Genomic DNA, 19,632 nt, shown 5'->3' on the forward strand with positions numbered 1-19,632 from the left:
TTATTTTTCTACAAATTTTTGGCTAATGAAACAAAAAAAGTCTTTGGAATTCTTTGACAACACTGGGGTTTTTTCCACTTTGGTTTTTTCCACTTCTACCTGGAGGTCACCCCCTCGCTCTTGTCTAATTAGTCATTTTGACTTGTCAATCGTTCCTTCAGAATCACTCTCCAGTTAGTCCTCTTCTCATCCCCAGTAATGTGGAGCAGCAGTCCACCCCCATATTACAGTCTATATGATCTTTCTTATTTAGGGAAAAAAAAAAAGATTCTCAAAACAGGCTCCCATGACACTGGTGTCCCTGAGCTTGCTGAGGCACTAGAGAACCAAATAATGGTGGTCTTTTCTCAGTCTGCAGGGGAAATGGACCTATTGCATGGAGTGTTTTCAATTAAAACACTTTCCCCCCTTGGCTAAAAATCACTACCACCACAACAGAACAACTTTGTGTATGCTCTCACTTGTACTAGAAGAGACTAGCAGAAAGCAAAATTTAAAAATCAAGTATATATCTGATTTTAACAGAGAAGCTCAGGAATGGTCTGCCATGCTGGTCTAGGGGAACAAACCCTTTTTTGGGGGGACTGAGATTCCCTGGTGGGCCTGATTTTGGGGGGCCCTTGGAAATGCACAATGACCCTTGGCCAAGCCAGTCAGAATATTCCTGACCATTGTGACTGGTTTGGGGATGGCGATGTGCCCTCAGACTTTGGTGCTGCCTTTGGAGAAGAAGGCTGGGTCTTCCCTTTGGGGTGTTGGGGCTGCTGGTAACATAAAGGAAGCTCACTGCCAGGGGAGAGGGAGGCCACCAAGTATGGAGAGAGGGCTCTGATGACATCTGAGTGAGCTGGTAAGCCCAGCTTGAAGCTGGTACCACCCTAGACTCTTTTTATAGCAACTAAGCCATTCCCTTTCTTTTCTTTTCCTTTTCTTTCTTTTTTTTTTTTTTTAAGATTTTATTTATTTGACACAGAGACAGCCAGTGAGAGAGAGACAAGCAGGGGGAGTGGGAGAGGAAGAAGCAGGCTCCCAGCAGAGAAGCCTGATATGGGGCTCGATCCCAGGACTCCGGGATCACTCCCTGAGCCGAAGGCAGATGCTTAACGACTGAGCCACCCAGGCGCTCCTAAGCCATTCCCTTTCTATCATGGGCTGGCAGTAGGGCATATCGTCATGTTTCCTTTGGGCATAACTGTTTCCTAGACTGTGTCATAGAAGTTCTCTATGCTCCTGCGCGAGCTCTGTGACACTCAGCAGCTCTACCTGAGACCCTCTGCTCCAAGTCACTTCCCATCAATCAGCCGGGATTCCCTAATTCTGAGGCTCCTGCTCTGCCAAGCATGCCCTCAGCTTTCAGGAGTCCAATGGCCCTACTGTGGGCTCCAGGTGGCGACAGGGCCCCTTCCCAGCCCCAGGCTTGCTGGCCTCATCCCCTCCAGGAGCCCTTCCACATATACTGTCTCCCCCATCTCCCTGACAATTGTGAGGGTAATCCCCAAATCCTGGTGGTTTCCCAGGAATTAAAAGCCCAGGAGCTCCCTCAAGGTTCAAATCTGGCCCTGCAGGACTGAGGCCTGAACTCTGGGGAAAGGGGTGGTGAGGAAGGGGATGCTTCTGCCACCCCCTTTCTCCCAATTCCCTGGGCCCCTCCCATGCACTTTTGCCTTGGTTTGTACATAACTAATTGAGCACACAGAACCTCCAAACCCAAGACCACCTTCCCCACCATCTATGGAGGCTGCCTCCTCCCAGCCGGGCCTTCTCTCCATCTTCCCAGCGGGGCACTTCCCTTGTCCGGAGGCCCCTGTCTTGAGAGCGGGACAGAAAGCAGGGTCTCTGTAGAAGCCGGGAGGCCCCAGCCAGCACCCCCCACCCCCCCACGGCACACGGAAAGGGGTGCTGGTGACCACTCCGTGAGAGTTGCGGGCCTTTGCACGGCCTCTCCCTGGGAGCAAGGGGCTCCCAGGCCCCCTAGGCAGGGCAGTGCCAGAGGGGACTCTTGGAGGGACCTTGAGCCAGGGCAGTGGCTCTGACCCCAGGGCCAATCCCCCCGCACCACCCCCCTTCATGGGTCGACCAGCTTGTAAATGGGGTCGGGGAGCGGGGCTGCGAACCGACACAGTGCCCTGCCATCCAGGGCGGCAGTGGATGCAGCTTCTCCCAAGGCCCCATGAGGGTAGGGGTGGGGGCAGGCTGGCTTTTCTCTGGGGCCCCGGGGGACCCCCTGTGGCCACAGCCGGCTCCCTCAAGCCCCTCTTCGGGTTCTGGGATTCCTGAGAGGGCCCATCCCCACTCAGGGTGGTCTCCTCAGGAACCTTACTCTCTGAGCCTTCTGGGGTCTGGGGACCGGAATGTGCGCCCTAAGGGCCTCTCCCCAGCTGCCCAGCAAAGCGTTCCCGGGGAGGCCCAAGAAAGGGCCTAAGTCCCCGGGGGCGGGCCTTTCCAAACCCCGCCCCTGTCCCCCTCCCCCAGGCCCGAGTCCACAGCAACAGGCAACTGCGCCAGGTCTTGCTTGTTCAGTGAGAGTTTATTGGTCCTTAGCAAGACATCTCAGTTACCAAGGTAAATTCACATACACGACTGCAGGTAAAAACATGTAAAATAATATAAAAATAAATTGAAGGCTACTTTTATATATTTACTGAATTAAGTAGTGTAATAAATACTATAATAAGCAAAAGCTTCAATCACACAATTCAGTTTCACTGAAGTTACAGTAGTGTTTGTAAATATGAGTTTTAAAATTTAAGTTACAAATATTAAAGCACTGAAAAACTAGTATAAAAGTGAATTTTGGCACGTAAGTGAGCTCTGCTGTCATTAGTATTTGACGACCTGGGACGAGGAAGCCTTTTCTCACCTACTTTTTGAGGTACAACTATCCAACTAGGTCAGCAACGCGCTGGAATACTTAATAGTTTACAATCTTTGAGTTAATTTTCCCTTTTGAGAAGCCCAAAGAGCAACCTAGAGCTTTTTACTGTGCAAAAATTCTCCAAAATCCTAATAGAATTTAGGAGGGAACTTTTTCTTGCGACCCACAGGGCCCAGTGTCCTGCCCTCTGGTCAGAGAGCCCCCAGGGCTCGGATGGGGCCAACTGGACTCCTTGCCAGCAGCCCCTCCCTAGGGTGATCCCTTTTCTCCAATTTCTGCCTCCTCCTTCCAATCAAAAAAAAAAAAAAAAAATCCCACATCAAAACGCAAAATAACCCATAACTTCAGCGACTTCAACGTTATCACACTCACTCTGGGTGATACAAAACTGAAGCTGCTAATAGGAAAGTTGGCAAAAAGCACGTAAGCCCCTGGAGGACTTCTGCCTGTCCTTAAGGAACCGACTCCACCTGATGTCTCTGCTGGGTCCCTGGCATCCACTCTGAAGGTCAAAATCTACAACACAGTGTCATGGCCTTTCCTCTGGAGATAGCCTAAGACCCTATCCCACCACCTGGAACTCCCAGAGGAAACAGGTGGATATTAAACTTCACAGTCAGAACCCAGATGCACCTGACAGGTCCCAGAAGGCGCAGTGTGGGAGGGATCCCTGCCTCAGTCCTCAAAGAGCCCACACAGCTCGTGTGCCTCTTCACCAGGGGCACAGCAAGTGTGCCCCGAGGAATGCCCTTTCGCCAGTGTGCCCCTTCACACTCCCGAGCAGGCTGAGGAGCGTCAACGGAGGCCTCAGCCAGTTCTGCCTTTTTGGCTTTGGAACTTCTTAACGTTTTGACTTTTTTCAATCACAGTTTCATATTCAAGTTGAGGTAATCACAGTTTTCCCTCTAACAGTAGAGGAATTGGGACAGTGGGGCAAGTTGGTGAGAGAGCATTTCTGTGGACAACGGTCAGAAACCAAGACCACCACGTAGTACAGCCCCACGCAGTGGGAAGACCCGCTTTTATGCACGGGCTCTGAACCCTCTTTAAAAACTCTTCTGTGCAGCAGCCAGGAAATGGCTCGAGCTCCTCAATCTAGAGCTTTCATTTAAAAGTTCACAGCAACCCACCTGGAGTAAATGGCCTATGGTTCTCCTACCCCATCCACCCACCCCACTTCTCCCTTTTCTAAGGCTGCTCAAGTTTGAGTTTTTAAAAAGAGCTCAGTAGAGCTAAAAGAAGCTACAGTAACTCATTGCTTATTTCATCAATTGCACTTAAGATCTACGTTATTGATTCTGAAGCAGAGGCAGGCCCATATGGAGCCCAGCCTCTGGCCAACCAGAAGTGAGGTGCTCCCAGACTTGGGCTCCACACCTGCGCCCTTGTCACCACCAGCTTTGGGAGCTGGGACTGGAGCACTTGGGCCTTTTCAGAAGGCTTTCTTCATGCAAGATTTCTTATTTAGTGGTATTTGGAGTTTTGTTCATTTGGCTTCAAATACAGATTATTTTTTTCTAATATAAGTACATTTTACTGACAAGCCCTTAACACCTGCTTTGCTACTTGCATGGAGGCCTCTGAATGACCAGGCACACAGAACACATGTGCTCCGTCCTTTCTTAGTCTCTCCTCTGTGCCAGGGGCCGTTCTCAAAAACCCCTCTACATTACTGGAAACTGCTGGTTTCGTCTATGTGCTTCTTCCTAAGGCATGCAAAAAAATATGCGAAATTCAGAAAGCATTTACAATATAGGCAGCTGAGGCGCTGAAGTCCTAACAGACATCACCCAAATATCAGTGCCTGTGACCTCCCCCCCCAATACTAATTCTGGAAGCCAGGCACGGGATGCATTTGTAATTCCCCTCTGCTTTACGGTCCAGCTGAAAACAAAGCCACTGGAAGGAATTCTAAACTGGATATTGGAATTCTTTGAAATTCCCAGTCTACAGGAGCCAAACAAGTCCAGGGCCAGCAACAATGCTTGGGGACATACGTTTCCTGAAGTTTGTGGCTGCAAACCAAGGCTTCCTTGGCAAGGCTCAAGGGAGGGCTGGGTGCTGGAGAGTGAGCCCCCTTCAGGGATACCTCACAAGTGATCAGAGCCCTGGGCCTAACACTAAGCAGTAGCAGGATGCTCCCCTCAAAAGTGAGGCAAAGCATCACCAGGGAGGCTGAAGCAGCAGGTTTGCTCTTGCCCCTGAATGAGGCAAACCAGAGTGATGCCATGAGGGGAGCTCAAAACCAACTTCCAGGGAGACTGCTTGTATCAACTGAAAAGCCACATGCTTCTGGAAAGCAACATGCCTTTCCCCTCAGTTTAGTGTGTAAGGGACATCCCCTCATCTTAGAACAAGCTGTTGGTCTCAGCCCAAGCTGCTGGCTCTGTGGGTGGAGTTTGGGCAGGGCTTGGGTTGCTCCCCGCAGGACTGGGCCCAGGGCCAGTGCGGCCTGCTCCTTCAATGCAAGGGGCCTAGCAGAAAGACAGGCACTCCACTGGGGACAGGGCTCTCCTGGGACAGTGACTGAGGCCAATGCCTGTGGTAGCTTGGTCCCCCAGGCATGGCCACAGTTCAGGCAGCCAGGGCTCCTTCTGCATCCCAACAGCTCCTCTGTGTAACAAATGCTTCTCCCCACCGTCACAGTGCCTCAGCAGCCCGGAGGAGATACTATTACCAGAGACCCAGAGGTTCCAGGGCTGCCAGCCGCACACACAGGGCAGTCCCTATCTGCTCATCCTCCACGAGGAACCCCCCACCCCCCATCAGTGGTGCAGGCGATGCTCTTCAGCGCTGTTTAGAGAATAAAGACAACATGCACTTAAGCCAGTACACAAAGGCCAAGAAGAACAAAGACAGCCCCTTAGGGAGGGGCCTCGGGGAGAGCTGAGGTTAAGTAATGCCATTTCTCGACGTCCGCCTCCAGGGTGGACGGCCTCCAGGACGTATGGCCCAGCCTTCCCTACGGCTTCTGCTCAAAGAGGTCGTGATACTCCTGCTGCTCCAGCTCTCGGTTATACTTCTCAATTTCCCGGTTGGCCTCTTCCACGTAGTCATTCATGAACTGGTCCATGACTGGCACCTCATTAAGGAAGAGAGTCCTGAGCCGGGAGGACAAGGGAGACTGCCCAGGCCCAGAGGGATCTGTGGGCAGCTGAGGTGGGGGACACTGAAGTAGTGAACGCCCAGCCCACACAAAGCCTACCTGCGGGGCTCTTTTTAGATACTGGCCACACCCCAGCTACAGAGAAGAGGCCAGGGTTGGCACAGGTTCCTTCATGAGGTCCTAGAGCTGAGTCCTTCGGCTTTCATGAGCACAGACTCCTGTCCACCTTCTCCCAGATGAACTACTGCAATCATGTCTAGTCTCCAACTTGTAAATTATGATCCGATGACCACAGCTACATTTAAACTACAACCCACAGATGCTTCAGCAATCACTGAATGAAGGCGAAATTAATTTTAATGACGGTAGAAGGTCCAAATGAAGTCTGCCTCTGTGGCTTGCTGTGTGCTCCCAGAACCCAGCCTGCTCTAGGGGGTGGGCCACAGTGGCTCTAGCAGACACCCTCTTTAACGATCAGGCTTCCACACACTCCCAACCTGGCCACCACAGATTCTAAGGATACGTGGGTGAAAATCAGTCTTGTCACCAAAGAAGTTGACAAACTGGGTGCCATTGTAAAAGTAGCCTGCAGGCAGGGGGTCCAGGTGGCGTTTCACCTGTAGGAAAAAAGAGTCCTGTTAAAATTATCTGACCACTTTCTATCATTTACTCATTCATTAAAAACAAATAAACAAGCCTATGACCTTAGCAAGATAGCCCACTCTGCCCCATGGAAAGCTAGACACGCAAAGCAATGTCCTCCCCGCAGCGGTCCTCAAGTAGTGACTGATGGAGGTTCCTGAGCTCTCAAGGAGGAATTCTGGGAGCTTCTTGTGGGATTAAGCTCCACTCATCCTCAGTAGGACTGGTTTGATGACACACCCTTTGTTATCTGTCCCCCCTTCTTTCTCTCCCTTACTTTCCCACTTCCCTGCTAGCGTCTCCTAGAATCACTTCCAAAATAAGCTACGTGCACTCAAATCCATGTTCAAGGTCTGCTTCTGGGGGAAGACACACTACAAGGACTGCCTTCTGAGGTACCCACAGTCTCCTCCCCAGGAGTACCCAGTGTTGCCCAGGAGAGGAGCTGGATATGAATGGACCTCCTCAAGTCCAAAGCAGGGGCTCCTGGGGTCCCAGAGCCTCTCCCACCCACTCATTACTGGGAAAAGTGGCACAGGCTGTGCTGGGGCCTGGACTCTGTGTCTCTTGTAGCCTTTGCCCCCAAGTCCCTCAGGAAAAGCTCCCAGTGGGGGATCAGGACTGGGGCAGACAGTCAGCCTGAAGGCTGAGGGGCTCATCAAAGAGCGTCTCATGCAGGTCCCAGGATTTTACCCCCTGCTTAGCAGCAGCTTCAGTCTGGATCTGGACAGTTTTTCCTGGGCTCTGTTGCTTTATCTGTGGTTTATCTAGCACGGAGGGATGGGAGCAGAAAGGATTTCTGTGGCTGCTTCAAAAGTATGTCAAAACAGGGCTCCACGTCACCCCTTCCTCCCACAGGCACTGCTTCTCCTCTATCTCATGCCCAGGTCACACCAGAAGTCACTCTACCCTCTTCCTCTCTCAGGCTACAAGGCTGGACGGTCTGAGGTTCCTCTTTACCCAGCTTCCCTCTGCGGCTTAAGAGAAGCAAGACCTCCAGCACGCCCTACAAATAGTCCCCTCACTCGGGTTCCTAAAGGATGGAGCTGTGCCAGCCCAGGATAGCCTTGGGGCTCTTAGGGGACTCACGTGGATGTTCCTGATCTCCTGCTGGGTCAGCATTCCCCTGGTCTTCAGGGCTTTCCTCTGAGGCTTCTGTGCAGAGATGGAGGGAGGGAGGGGGTCAGGTCCCAACAGAGCTGATGGAGTACATGGGCGGGTGAGGGCTTAGGGCTCTGAGGGCCAGTTACATGACTAAGATCCCAGCGGCAGGGAAAGAAAGCACAAGCACTGTCACGGCCCGGACACAATATCCTGCCTGTCTGCCCCTCAAGGAGACCACCTGCCACCATAGAAGCCTGTGGGCCGGGGGAACAAGCAGCAGAGGAAACACCAGTGCTTCTGCAAACAGCATGTTCCTGTCTCTGCAGACCCTCGACTCTAAGCCCCACCAGCGCCAGCTATGCAGACAAAGGGACAACATGAGGTCCCCTCGTCAACCATTTAGGAGTTTATCCAGTTTATCTGAGAAAGACACAGCCTACAGGCAGCCATCCCTCAGTATAAAAGGTTCCAACCAAGCATCTACAAAGGACCCAGGGCCCAGCCAACTCTATTTCCAGAGTTTTAAGTCAAGCTACAACCCTGAGGCTGTGCTAAGAGGCCTAGCACCGACAGCCGGCGGGTTTTAGAGGATTTTAACTCCAGTCTGGGTTTGATTGATTTTAACTCCAGTCTGGTCTTTTCTTTGCAGTACTGGACTAAAAACGCTTACGTGCACCTATAGGCAAGCACCGTCTTCCCTCACGCCTGGTTCCAGAGGCCTGGGCTCACTGGTATCAATGTTTAAAGTCTTGGTTTGCAAATAGCTGTGAGCGTATCTTTGTTGTTTCTCTTTTCTAGAGAGAGAACCCAAGTGCAGGGGGATTCTGGGCTCAGAACACAGGACAGCCCCTGAAGGAGGTTCAGCTAAGAAAAGACATTTTGAGTTTAGACCACCAGGCTGGCCCAGGATCCACATGAACCACCAGCTTTCACCCAGGTTCTAGTTAAGCCACCTAATAGCTGCAATTTGCCTCGGCAAAAGACTTAGACATGGCGGTAAGAACAGGTCTGCCCTGAGGTTACCCTGAGTGGCTTCCCCCCAGTGGCAAAGCATCCCTGAAAGTGCTGGCTGAGCCTGTGAAGGGTGGACCAGGAGCGAGGTCATGGAGGGGCTTCTACCCCAAGGCCAGGAGCAGCTCTGAGGTGTGCTGGTCACATGTGTGCCAGAGGTGTCTGGGCTTTGGAACCACCTGCTTAGCTGACTGCCGCAGCCAATCCTTGACGCTTTCTTCTTTCAGGGAGCAGCCGATGAACACGAGGTAACACTCCTGCTGCCCGTTGCTGTCTTGAGGTGTGGTTCGGGAATCCGGCGGTGGTGAGGGTCCCTCCAAAACTGGGACAATGCTCAAAGAATTGGCCAAAGTGTTGTGGCAGACCTCCATGGCCCTCTCAGAGTCTGTAGGGAGAATACATGTAGTCCCTGAGCCCCAAAACAATAAAGCTACACTAAGACTGTAACGTGCAGATAGTTGGGGACAGATTCCTGTGACATATGCAGGAGGGAGAACTGCCATTATTGGTGGCAAGTTATAAAGGCCGAAGTAAGAGACGGAGGAGCAATGTAAATTTCTGGCTTGGCTGATTTGGTAATCAGGTGGACGTCACTAACCCAGAAGGGGACTACAGGAAGAGACCCCTTGGGTCTCGGCAGAGGCCTGAGAGGGCAAGGGAGGAGGGAGTATCAACATACAAGTGGTGCAGGAGGGTCACATAACAGGAACAGGAAAGCTAGCACTGGTTTTTTTGAGGTTCCCCTAAAAAGCAGGACGAGAAAGGGATCCAAAACAAAGAGAGGTTAACTTTGAATAAGAAAGGGGTCAAGAGAAGGTCTAAATAAACGTGACAACAAGGTGAGAGGGAAGGGGGAGGCATTATGACCTCTGAAGCAAGCTGTCTGCCGGAGCCTGAGAGAAGTAGGCTTGAGTAAGGGGCCAGAGTTTCAGATTCAATAACATAAGTCAGGCCAAAGACATGGGTGAAGGACCTTGAGAGATTCTTCTACATAGGTGATGTCATCTAATTCTCCCATCTGAACCCATACGGTCTCAGGCTTAAAATGCTCAGTGGCTCCCTATGGCCAACACTGATGGTTGCCTGCCCGGCATACTGCTCTTTCTCCAATACCAATTCCCCAGAAGGTGGTAACTCAGTCCTGGACAATCAGAGAAGTCTGCGGAGGAAGCGGCAGGAGGTGCTTCAGTAAAAGCTGTCTGTATTGATAAAGCCACCCACAGGAAGAGCCTCTCCTATCAGCTGAAGGTCATGTTCGGATGTGCCACCTTGACCTGTAGCACTACCTGGCAACGAGGGGTGGGAACCTGAGGACAAGCTGACATACCAAGAACGGAAAAACACACATTACCTGTGTCCTCAAGGGCTTTGCTCCGCTGCCCGACCTCTTGACTTCTTATTACGTAGCTAACACCTGCTAGTTGAGTTGGTGTTTTCTGTTATAACAGCTAAAAATGCCTTAACAGACATATCCCCGCCACGCCTCAGCCATAGTGAACCCTCTTTGGTTCCTGCAATGTGCCTTTTTTGCCTTGGTTCCAAAGCACATGCTCTGCCTTTTTCCTGGAATACTCTCCCCTTTCTCAATGTTGAGTTGACTAACTCCTTGTTTTGAGGCCTTCCCTGACCTCCAGCTCAGGATGGACAGACTTCCGAGCACGAGGGCTCCAGAGGTCTAAGGCTGATAAATAAGGAGAAGGCAAGTGGAAGGCTTGGAGACTTTGGCAGAGATGGATCTGGACCTGGAGAGCTGGGGCAGCTCCTGGTGACAGGTCTAGGAGGCCATGGATGGCTTGAAAAGGGTGGGGTGAGAATCTCTGGAACAAGGACGCCAAGGAGCTGTGAGGAGAGGCCCTGGGCAGGCCATCCAGGGAGGAAGATAGGACACATCCTCCACTATGGAGCAGGATGTGCAGAAAAGTGGGAGGACCAGAAGAGCCACCGGTGTCAAGCCCAGATGGGAGGGTTTTTGAGAGAGTCTGAGAGGTATGTGTGGTCTGCAGAGCACCAGTAGAAGCTATGAACCCACATCAAGAGATGTAAGCATTCCGCAGCACAGGACTCCCAGATCCAACTGCCCCAGTTACCTGAAAACTTCACTTTGCCCAGGATGTGGTAGATGTTTCCAGAGAAGGGACTTGGCTTGATGGAAGACTGAATTGCTGGTGGAGGAAGAAGACAAGGCTGTCACCTACCTGGGGGCAGAGGCCAAGTTCAGGGCACACAGCTGGGAGGGTTAGCGACTGGGAAGGAACCCTACTCGAGGGGCCAGGGCTCATAGGCTATCCCTCCACCAGATCCTCCCCAGTGGCTCTGCCACTGTTCCCAGGAATGGGGCACTCCTGGATCCTCAAATCCCTCTGCCTGTTTTCGGACCCCAATGGCAAGGAGAAAAGACAGCACACATAATACTAAAATGTGCCGGGAAGCAGGGACACCTCTGGCAAACTCTTTTATCAGGGTCTGGGACATGTCCCAACCAAGGCTTACCTTTACACTTGGCCATGAAGCGAGTCTTCTCCAAGGGACGACCAAACCAAACACAGATCTGAACCATTAGTGGAAAGACTGATCCAGCATCAAATTTACCTTCATACCTTAAAAAGTTTAAAAATTTGTAAGCATTAGTAATTGGGGCTTTGAGTGTTATTATATACCACTCATGGATGAATTAAATATCATTCATCCTGTAATATTTGAGTTCTTTCTTATGTGCCATTTTGTGTACAAAACACTTATTTTACATTTGGATGTGCATAGGAACTAAAAGCTGGGGCATCTCTGCTCTATTTTCTCAGTTTTGAATTCAGCAGACATAATGCCAACCACAGACTCATTAAGAAGATGCCATGTTCAGGGGCATCCGGCTGGCTCAGCTGGTGGAGCATGCGATTCTTGACCTTGGGCTTGTGAGCTCAAGCCCCACACTGGGGGTAGAGATTGTTTAAAAGTTTTTTTTAAAAGGACTTGCTATATTCAGAGCATTTAAAAAGTTTAAGTTTTTATTATAGAAAATTTCAAACACATGCAGAGATAGAGAGATAGTGCAATAAACCCCCATCACCCAGCTTCCAAAGTTAGGGAATTGTCATTCCTTCTTTGAATTATTTCCTTGTGATGAATCCCCATGATGGAATCAATCCAGGAAAGGGTGTAACCATCTCATGGGTAATAATTTATACCACTCTCAGTAGCAGAAGAGTGTTTCAATTTCACAAGTCCCCCAGCAATGATTCTTACAGATATTTTTGGTTTAGTGTAATAGGTGTCAATCAAATGCACAGTAAGGCATCATTTTACATTCCTAAATATTACTAAAATGGAATTCTATTACCATGGCTGCCATATATACTTGCTCTAAAGTGAACTCTGCAGGGGTGCCTGGGTGGCTCCATTGGTTAAGCGTCCAACTCATGGTTTCAGCTCAGGTCATGATCTCAGGGTTGCCAGACTGAGCCCTGCTCGGGCTCTGTGCTCAGCATGGAGCCTGCTTGAGATTCCCTCTCCCTCTCTCTCTGCCCCTCCCCCCTGCTCATGCTCTATCTCTCTCTAAAATAAATGAATCTTAAGAAAAAAGCGAACTGTCCACATCTATATGGGCTGGGTTACTTTTCTTCAATATAAAAATAAGCTTCTCAAATATTATATTAACCCTTTTCCACATATGATGCAAACATTTTCTTCCAGTCTATTATATTTTCTTATTAGTTTCCTTTGCTTTAAAATAGCCCTATAGATTTGAATTTTATATCATGTGTACTGTTGAAAGTATCTTACTCTTTATGCTTTCTTTAAAGTAAGGTGCTGGTATAACATTTTTACAGTACTGACATGTTCTTCTTGCCCTCTCCCAAGATACGGGAGACCCTCAGCCTCTCTGGTTTCTTTGTTCAGAGCCTGAATCCTTAGGGAAATTAGAAGGGGCCAAGGGAAGAGTGAAGGTTTCCTGCTAGACTAGAAACAAGCCTTCTACCAGAGGAGATGGGGGTGGGGTAGATGAGCACAGAGAGGATTGTGGGAGGGAAATGGCTGAGAATCTGCACAGCACAGAGCTGAGCACAGAGCTAAAGCCTATTCACTCTCTGAGGTGATGGACTCTGACTCAGTGAAGGAGGGGGAAAATATACAGGGATGTGTAGGAGTCTGATGGCTGCCATCTTGTTAAAAGATTAAATTATCTGACTCCTAGGAAGGCACTTAGGAGGGGGAGGGCCCAAAGGGTGGTTTTGAGGCCCCTCTATCTGTAATTCTCTATAAGGACTGATCTCCCGGTAAAGAGAAGGCTTCAGACTTGAGATTCACAGAGCCCTCTAATGAACCCTTTATACCTGGCTCTCTCTTGGATCACTCTGCCTCCAGGAAGGTCTGTGCCCTAAGCTAGGTTCACGTGCACAATGCCCACAATGAGTCACCACGGACTACAGAACAGGTGCTTCCCTAGGCACGAGGTGGAGACAGCAGAAACGCCAGGCCCAGGCCCAGAGGTGTGGCAGGAAAAGGGTCAGTAGCTGTAGTCACTGGAGAGGAAGGTTTCACCCAGAAGCTCCATCTGTTTCTTTTTAGCTAAGATATAATTGTCTTGTTCAGGCATAAGGCATGATCCACTTACCCACTGTTTAAGCAAGTATGATGTAACTCAAATCAGAGGTTCCTTCCAGAATATGCCTGAAAATCTTTAATTTCACATACTGGACTTGTTTGTTTTACCAGCATAGTGCAATCAGTTTTTTGCTGGTATGAAATACAGGTGAGGTAAGGGGTGGTGTGGAGGACACAGAAAGGTGTCTGGGGGAAGTGAGTAAGCATAACAAAGATAATCCAAATTAACACGAGAGAATACCTCTGGCCAAGCTTTAGTAACGATCTTCCCTTGAACCTTCAACAGAGCAGAACCCAGTTATCCGTTCTATACAGGAAGAAGCACAGCATGGTGGTTGAGCGTACGGGCTCTGGAGCCACACAAGCTGGGCTTGAAATGCAGCTCTTTCACTTACTGGCTGTATGAATTTGAACACACCATTTAACTCCTCGCTGCCTCCCTTACCTTATCCTTAAAAAGGAGGAAAACAATGGAGTCTACCTCGCAGGCTTGGTTTGAAGATTAATGAGATAACACAGGTAGAGCTCTTAGGGTGGCACTGTCCAACAGAACATTCTGTGATGATGGAAATGTTCTGGATCTGCGCTGTCCAACGTGGTAGCTGCTGGTCGCAGGTAACTACTGAGCACTTGAAGTGTGGCTTGTATGAGAGACTTATTTTACTTAATTTTTATTAATTTGCATTTTATTGAGTAGCCAAATGTGGCTGGTGGCTACCATCCTGGAGAGCTTAGAATAATGTGTAGCACACAGTGAGTGCTTAAGTGATGTCACCACTAGGATGACTACAGCGCCCCTGGCTTTCTCTTTCCTCCTCCCCTCCCTTTTGGAGGAGAGGTTCACCTGCTGCAAGGCTGCCAGGAGAGAATAAATATCCCCTGGGCCACAGCAGGGAACTACCTGTCAGGTGGGACCCCCTAGAGGACTGACAGTATTCTTAGGAGCGACTCTCTCATCTGGGAAGGCTGTAATTCCTTGGTTCCATGCCAGCCACCTCACCCTCACTAAAGGCTAGAGGAAACAAAGGCCATGGTGTGCTTGGTGCCCATAGGGGCACTCCCTAAGTCTCAACATCCAGCAAGGCTCCCAAGTTGAAGCCCAAGATGTGTGGAGCACTGGGCTCCTGGCAAGACCAGCAGCTGTTGGGACATGGCAGGCCATCCCAGCTGCCACTGTTACCCTTGTAGAACACTTGAAATTTCACCCCCCCTTTTTTTCCTGTAAATGAATAAATCATTGTGTTTACAAAGAAATCTTAGCTACTTTTCAATGATGATACTTGCCAGCCAGGGTACATTAAATATCGAGATCGTAGCATCTGAGGACTTGAAAAACTATTTTCTGAGAGAATCAGCTCAATATCTTCATTCCTTTGAAAACAGGCAGAAAAACCCAGGTTAATTAGGATGATCAATCTTAACCTGCCCATTTTGCTGCCCCCCCCAATAGAGGCACAAGCACGTATGCATACATTTTTCTGTTATTGCACACCTAGACCTTTCAGTATGCCTCCCTCTCCTAAAAACAAGGACATTCTCTTTCAGAACGACAGTATTATTATTATACCCGAGGAATTTAATACTGTGGATCAGCAGTACTGGTATCACCTAGAAGCTCATCAGAAACACAAAATCCTAGGCCCCACTCCAGACCTGCCGTATCAGAACTCTTATTTTAAGAAGATCCCTAAGAGATCTATATGCACATTAGAGTTGGAGAAGTACTGATCTAATCCATTTTCAACTTTTCCCTGTTTTGCCAGAGAGGGGACCCAGGAACCAATCAAGGACTGCTTATTGAATTTACAATCTTTATTTTCCTTTAATGTGGAATAATTCTTCCAAATTTTTTGTTTGTTTCTTTGACATTTTTGAAGAGTACATGCCGGCTGTCCTGTGTCCTACAATCTGGATCTGTCTGGTTGTTTCCTTATAATTAGATTCAGTTAAACATTTTTGGTAAGACTAATACCTAGGTGATGTTGTGTCCTTCCGAGAGCATCACATGAAGGAGGCACATGATGTCAGTCTGTCCACTTAGTGGTCTAGGTTTAATCATCTGGTCAATGCCATGCCGACTAGATCTCTCCACTGTGAAGGTACTTTCCCCTCCTCGTAAGCAGTAAGTAGCCCGCGGAGCGATACTTTGACACCAGCTAACATCCTTTTCATCAACAACCTGTCACCCCCTGCTCTTAGTATCCACTGATGATTCTTGCCTAAATCAAGTATTATAGTACACTAACAGTTACAAAATAGTGACTTTCTAGTTCTATAAACCTTTATTTATTAGTGTTAAGAGATTTACTGTTCCGCCCTCCTCATTTTTTTAGTATCACCATGGACTCATTTTATTCCATGTGCTGTAATTCCTTATTATATTCGTTTTCTCTTATGCTCGTGTTGTTCCAGATTTGTCTAGTGGGAGCTTCTTGAGCCACCTCTGGTATCCTTTTGACCTATCTCTACTAATCTTTGAGTACCTCCTTGCTTTTTTAGCAGAAAATGTACCAGGGTCACCTGTATTTTCCCTGCCCTAGACCTGCAATCAGCCAATTCTCCAAGGAGTCCTGATACCTTGTACTGGGGACTGGTATATAGAAATGAGGATCTAGAGGTAGGGGTGTTTATTCTACTGTGGTATTAGTATTTCTGGTCCCTTTCGATGGGAAGAGCTAGGAAATATACACTATTTTGAAATAATGAATTTATATTGACTCCCACAATTCAAATCCACCATTCAGAGGGTTTTTCTTTACCTTTCCCACTTCGTATTTATAATTTTTCTTATCTAACAAGTGATGTTGTTTGAATCAGGGTTCCAACAGAGGATTACGTTTGAAAGTTACTTGAATTAATTGCTGTGTGTGTGTGTGTGGTTCTTATTACTTTGGTATACAGATGGATTCACTTTTTTTGTTTTATTTAGTTTTATCCCTCTTCGTTAATTTCTGAATATGTAAAATATTTACCTTGCTCAAAGTCAAAATTATATAAAAGTATATAACTGTTGGCATATCGTTGTGGAGCAAATAAATGAGCTATATGACCAGTTGTTTTCTCTCCATACACATCCACACACACAAGGTCATCAAGTCTCTATTTTTAGTTTGTAATTTGGACCCAAGTCCATGAAGGAAAAAGGTCATTTCTCTATGTTCTCTATGCCATTTCTTTCACATCTTAACACAAGGAATATTGAGAGTCTTGACCTCATCCTTTAATGCATGAAAATGTGATGCATCAAAACAAAATATCTCAGGGCACATGGCTGGCTCAGTTGGTAGCGCATGCCACTCTGGATCTCGGGGTTGTAAGTCTGAGCTCCATGTTGGGTGCAGAGAATACTTAAAAATAAAATCTTGGGATGCCTAGGTGGCTCAGTTGGTTAAGCCTCCGACTCTTGATTTCAGCTCAGGTCATGGTCTCAGGGGTCGTGAGATTGAGCCCCATGTTGGGCTACATACTCAGCATGGAGTTGGCTTGGGATTCTCTCTTTCCCTCTCCATTTGCCTCTTCCCCTGCTCGTGCTCTCTCAATAAATAAACTCTTAAAAAAACAACAACAAAATATCTCAAAACAGTACAGGATACTGACACATGGGGTCCTCTTGCTGATTTTTACATAACATCAAAAGCACTTCTATAAATGTGCAGGTCTTAGATACAAGAGAAAGACCCTATGGGCCATATCCAGACTGCTGCATCTGAGAAAGCAGCTGGTCCTACAGGGTGAAGTAAACTTGGTAAATTTACCTGGTGACAATCCCATTTTCTGCAAGAATGAAGGCTGCAGTAGGATTGGCAGCCCTGATGAGGCTCTGCAGCTGGACAAGGAGAGGGTGCCTCTGCTCCGTGGTGTGACTGGTGAACACCACATTACTCACCAGGCCTGGGAAATAAAACCAAGAACAGTTCAGGCTTTAGTCCTGACTGGCGCTGAGGGCTCACACAATGTGAGCCTCCGCTCTCTCCCTGATCATCCCTTCCAGTAGCTCTCTTATGTAGACACCCCTGACCCCCGATACCTGCTCCCCTGTCTCTCACTGCCACTTCTTGGAGTGAATGGCCTCAAGCCTGTGGCTGCCTCACTTCTTAACCTCCTCTACTTTCTCAGATCTGCTCTCCAGCTGACACCTGGAGCTTCTTCATCAAAGGGCCCTTTCCACATCCCTTGTCCTTAACCTCTTCCGGAACCTGTGCTACACACCATCACCAGTTTACACCACAGACATTTACCAAGCACTAACCATACGTCAGGCACTCGCCATTAGATTCTCAGAGAGTACACAGCTAAGGAGTCACTCACAGGGACCTACAATTCTAAGATAAGTGCTAACACAGATATTCACACAGTCATACAGTAAGGAAGAGTGCTGCAGGCAGTGAGGGATTGTGGAGTAGGTAACAATCCCTCCCAGCCTTTTATGAAAATATAGAAGGAAAATCTATGCTACAGAGAATCTGGAAATCAGGGAAGTTATCATATCCTACCATGCTAACATATTATAATACGTCTTCCATACTCACTCCTGTTTTGACATAGTTATGATCAGAGCATATACACAATTTCCACTATAAGATCACTTGCATTTTTTATTCAACCATTTTTATTCACTTATTGTGAAAATTTCAAACACATACAAAAATTTTAAAAGTAGTACAATGAACTCCCATGTGCCCATCACCTGGCTTCAAGAATTAACAACACTTGGCTAACTGTATTTCTTCCATATCGTATTTTCCTCTTTCCCCTGGATGATTTTGAAGTCAATCCCAGACACCTTATTATTTCATCCAAAAATATTTTAGTATATATCTCTGTAAGATAAGCACCCTTTAAAAATTAATAATTAACAATAAATTCTTCAATATAAAAAATATAGTCTATGTTCTCTAAGAATGTTTTCTTAGAGTTAGTTTTTTGAACCAGGAACCAAAGTCCACACAATATATTTCACTGACACATCTCATAATTCTCTTTCAACATGCAGTGTCTCATTTCTTTGTAATTTTATTGTTGAAAAGCTGTATCCTGTAAATTTCTGCCAGTCTAGATTTTGCTGATTGTAACCCCATAATGTTGCTTTAACATACTAGCAGCTAGATCTCTTTCATAGATTCGATCTTTTTTGAAATATAAACTATTTTTTAAAAAATTTATTGTTCTTGGGGCTCCTGGGTGGCTCAATTGGTTAAGTGTCTGCCTTTGGCCTGGGTCATGATCGCAGGGTCCTGGGAGCCTGTTCCTCCTGCTTGTGCTCTCTCTCTGTCAAATAAATAAATAAAATATTTTAAAAAAAGGATTAAAAAAATTTAAAAAATTTGTTCTATTTCTAACTTTTTAAAAAAAGTTTTATTTATTTATTTACCTTAGTGAAAGAGAGAGTGAGCGAGTGAGGTTCATACATTCAATTCATGATCAAGGAGCAGCAGGGATTAGGAGCTTCATACCAATGGTCATATGTTACATGGGGAAAGGATACATACAAAGGTTAGGCCACGTAACTGGGACCACAGACACCAGGACTTACAACTCCGCTGCTGAGCACAGAACCTCCTTCCGAAGTGTCTATGGACAGTGTGGGGATCTATCAGTTCCTTGGTTCTGAGATGTAGGTCCTAGTCTTCTCAGGTATCTGTTAGTGCTCAGCTAGTAAGTTGACCTTAGGCCTGTGCACAGTGCCTGAGAAACCTCTCAGGATTCAAGAATGAGTTTCTTCAACAGCCTTCCTTAACATCCAAGTGGTGACTGCAGCTCTGCCTCCTCCTGTCACTGGGTGAAAGGCTGCCCAGTTCCCCAAATGTGGGCTGTGGAGGCACCTGAGTCCTCCTCTAGACCTGGTGAGTGCTAAACAGCTCCTGGATTCATCATCCACTATCAATCCCGGCTACCATTTGTCTAGTTCAGACTACCAGTCTCTTTGCTAGGTCACTGCTTATTCTGTGCACTTCCAGGCTTCTCTTACTACAATTCATTCTAACTACTATAGTCAGAGTAATCTTTCAAAAACAGAAAATCTGATCATAGCAGATGTGCTCTGGTGTGTGCCCTGGGTGTGCTCTGGTCACCATGAGGCCTTCACTCTTGCTGGTCCTTCTGCCTGGAACCACCTTTCCCCTTCTCTTTGTTGGCCCAACTCCTCCTTCAGGCTATAGACAATTTGAATAGCACCTCTTCCAGAAGTCTTCCCTAATCCCCCAGGACTGGGCTGAAGCAGGCTCTGGATACAGATTTGCTGAATAAGTGAATGAATGAATCAAGTGTTCTAAAAGATACATGCAACCTGATCTCC

General features: G+C 47.7%; 1 protein-coding gene across 3 annotated transcripts in view; it reads right to left on the reverse strand.

The window, feature by feature from the left end:
- Positions 1-2,508: 2,508 nt before the first annotated feature.
- The window catches only part of DNAAF9 (dynein axonemal assembly factor 9), a 125,338-nt gene continuing 108,214 nt past the window's right edge, over positions 2,509-19,632 (reverse strand). For all 3 annotated transcript variants that reach the window (XM_087853722.1, XM_087853721.1, XM_045808224.2), the window contains 8 exons: positions 17,093-17,228; positions 14,622-14,708; positions 11,229-11,335; positions 10,826-10,900; positions 8,918-9,123; positions 7,713-7,778; positions 6,505-6,598; positions 2,509-5,950 (listed from right to left, as the gene is read on the reverse strand). In XM_087853722.1, the coding sequence (XP_087709848.1) occupies positions 5,838-5,950; positions 6,505-6,598; positions 7,713-7,778; positions 8,918-9,123; positions 10,826-10,900; positions 11,229-11,335; positions 14,622-14,708; positions 17,093-17,228 (884 nt within the window). In that variant the 3' untranslated portion in view covers positions 2,509-5,837. The remainder of the gene's footprint in view (positions 5,951-6,504; positions 6,599-7,712; positions 7,779-8,917; positions 9,124-10,825; positions 10,901-11,228; positions 11,336-14,621; positions 14,709-17,092; positions 17,229-19,632) is intronic.

This window comes from Ursus americanus, chromosome 22, assembly GCF_024610735.1.
Source record: "Ursus americanus isolate L20-20 chromosome 22, mUrsAme1.1.p, whole genome shotgun sequence".
Lineage (NCBI taxonomy): Eukaryota > Metazoa > Chordata > Mammalia > Carnivora > Ursidae > Ursus > Ursus americanus.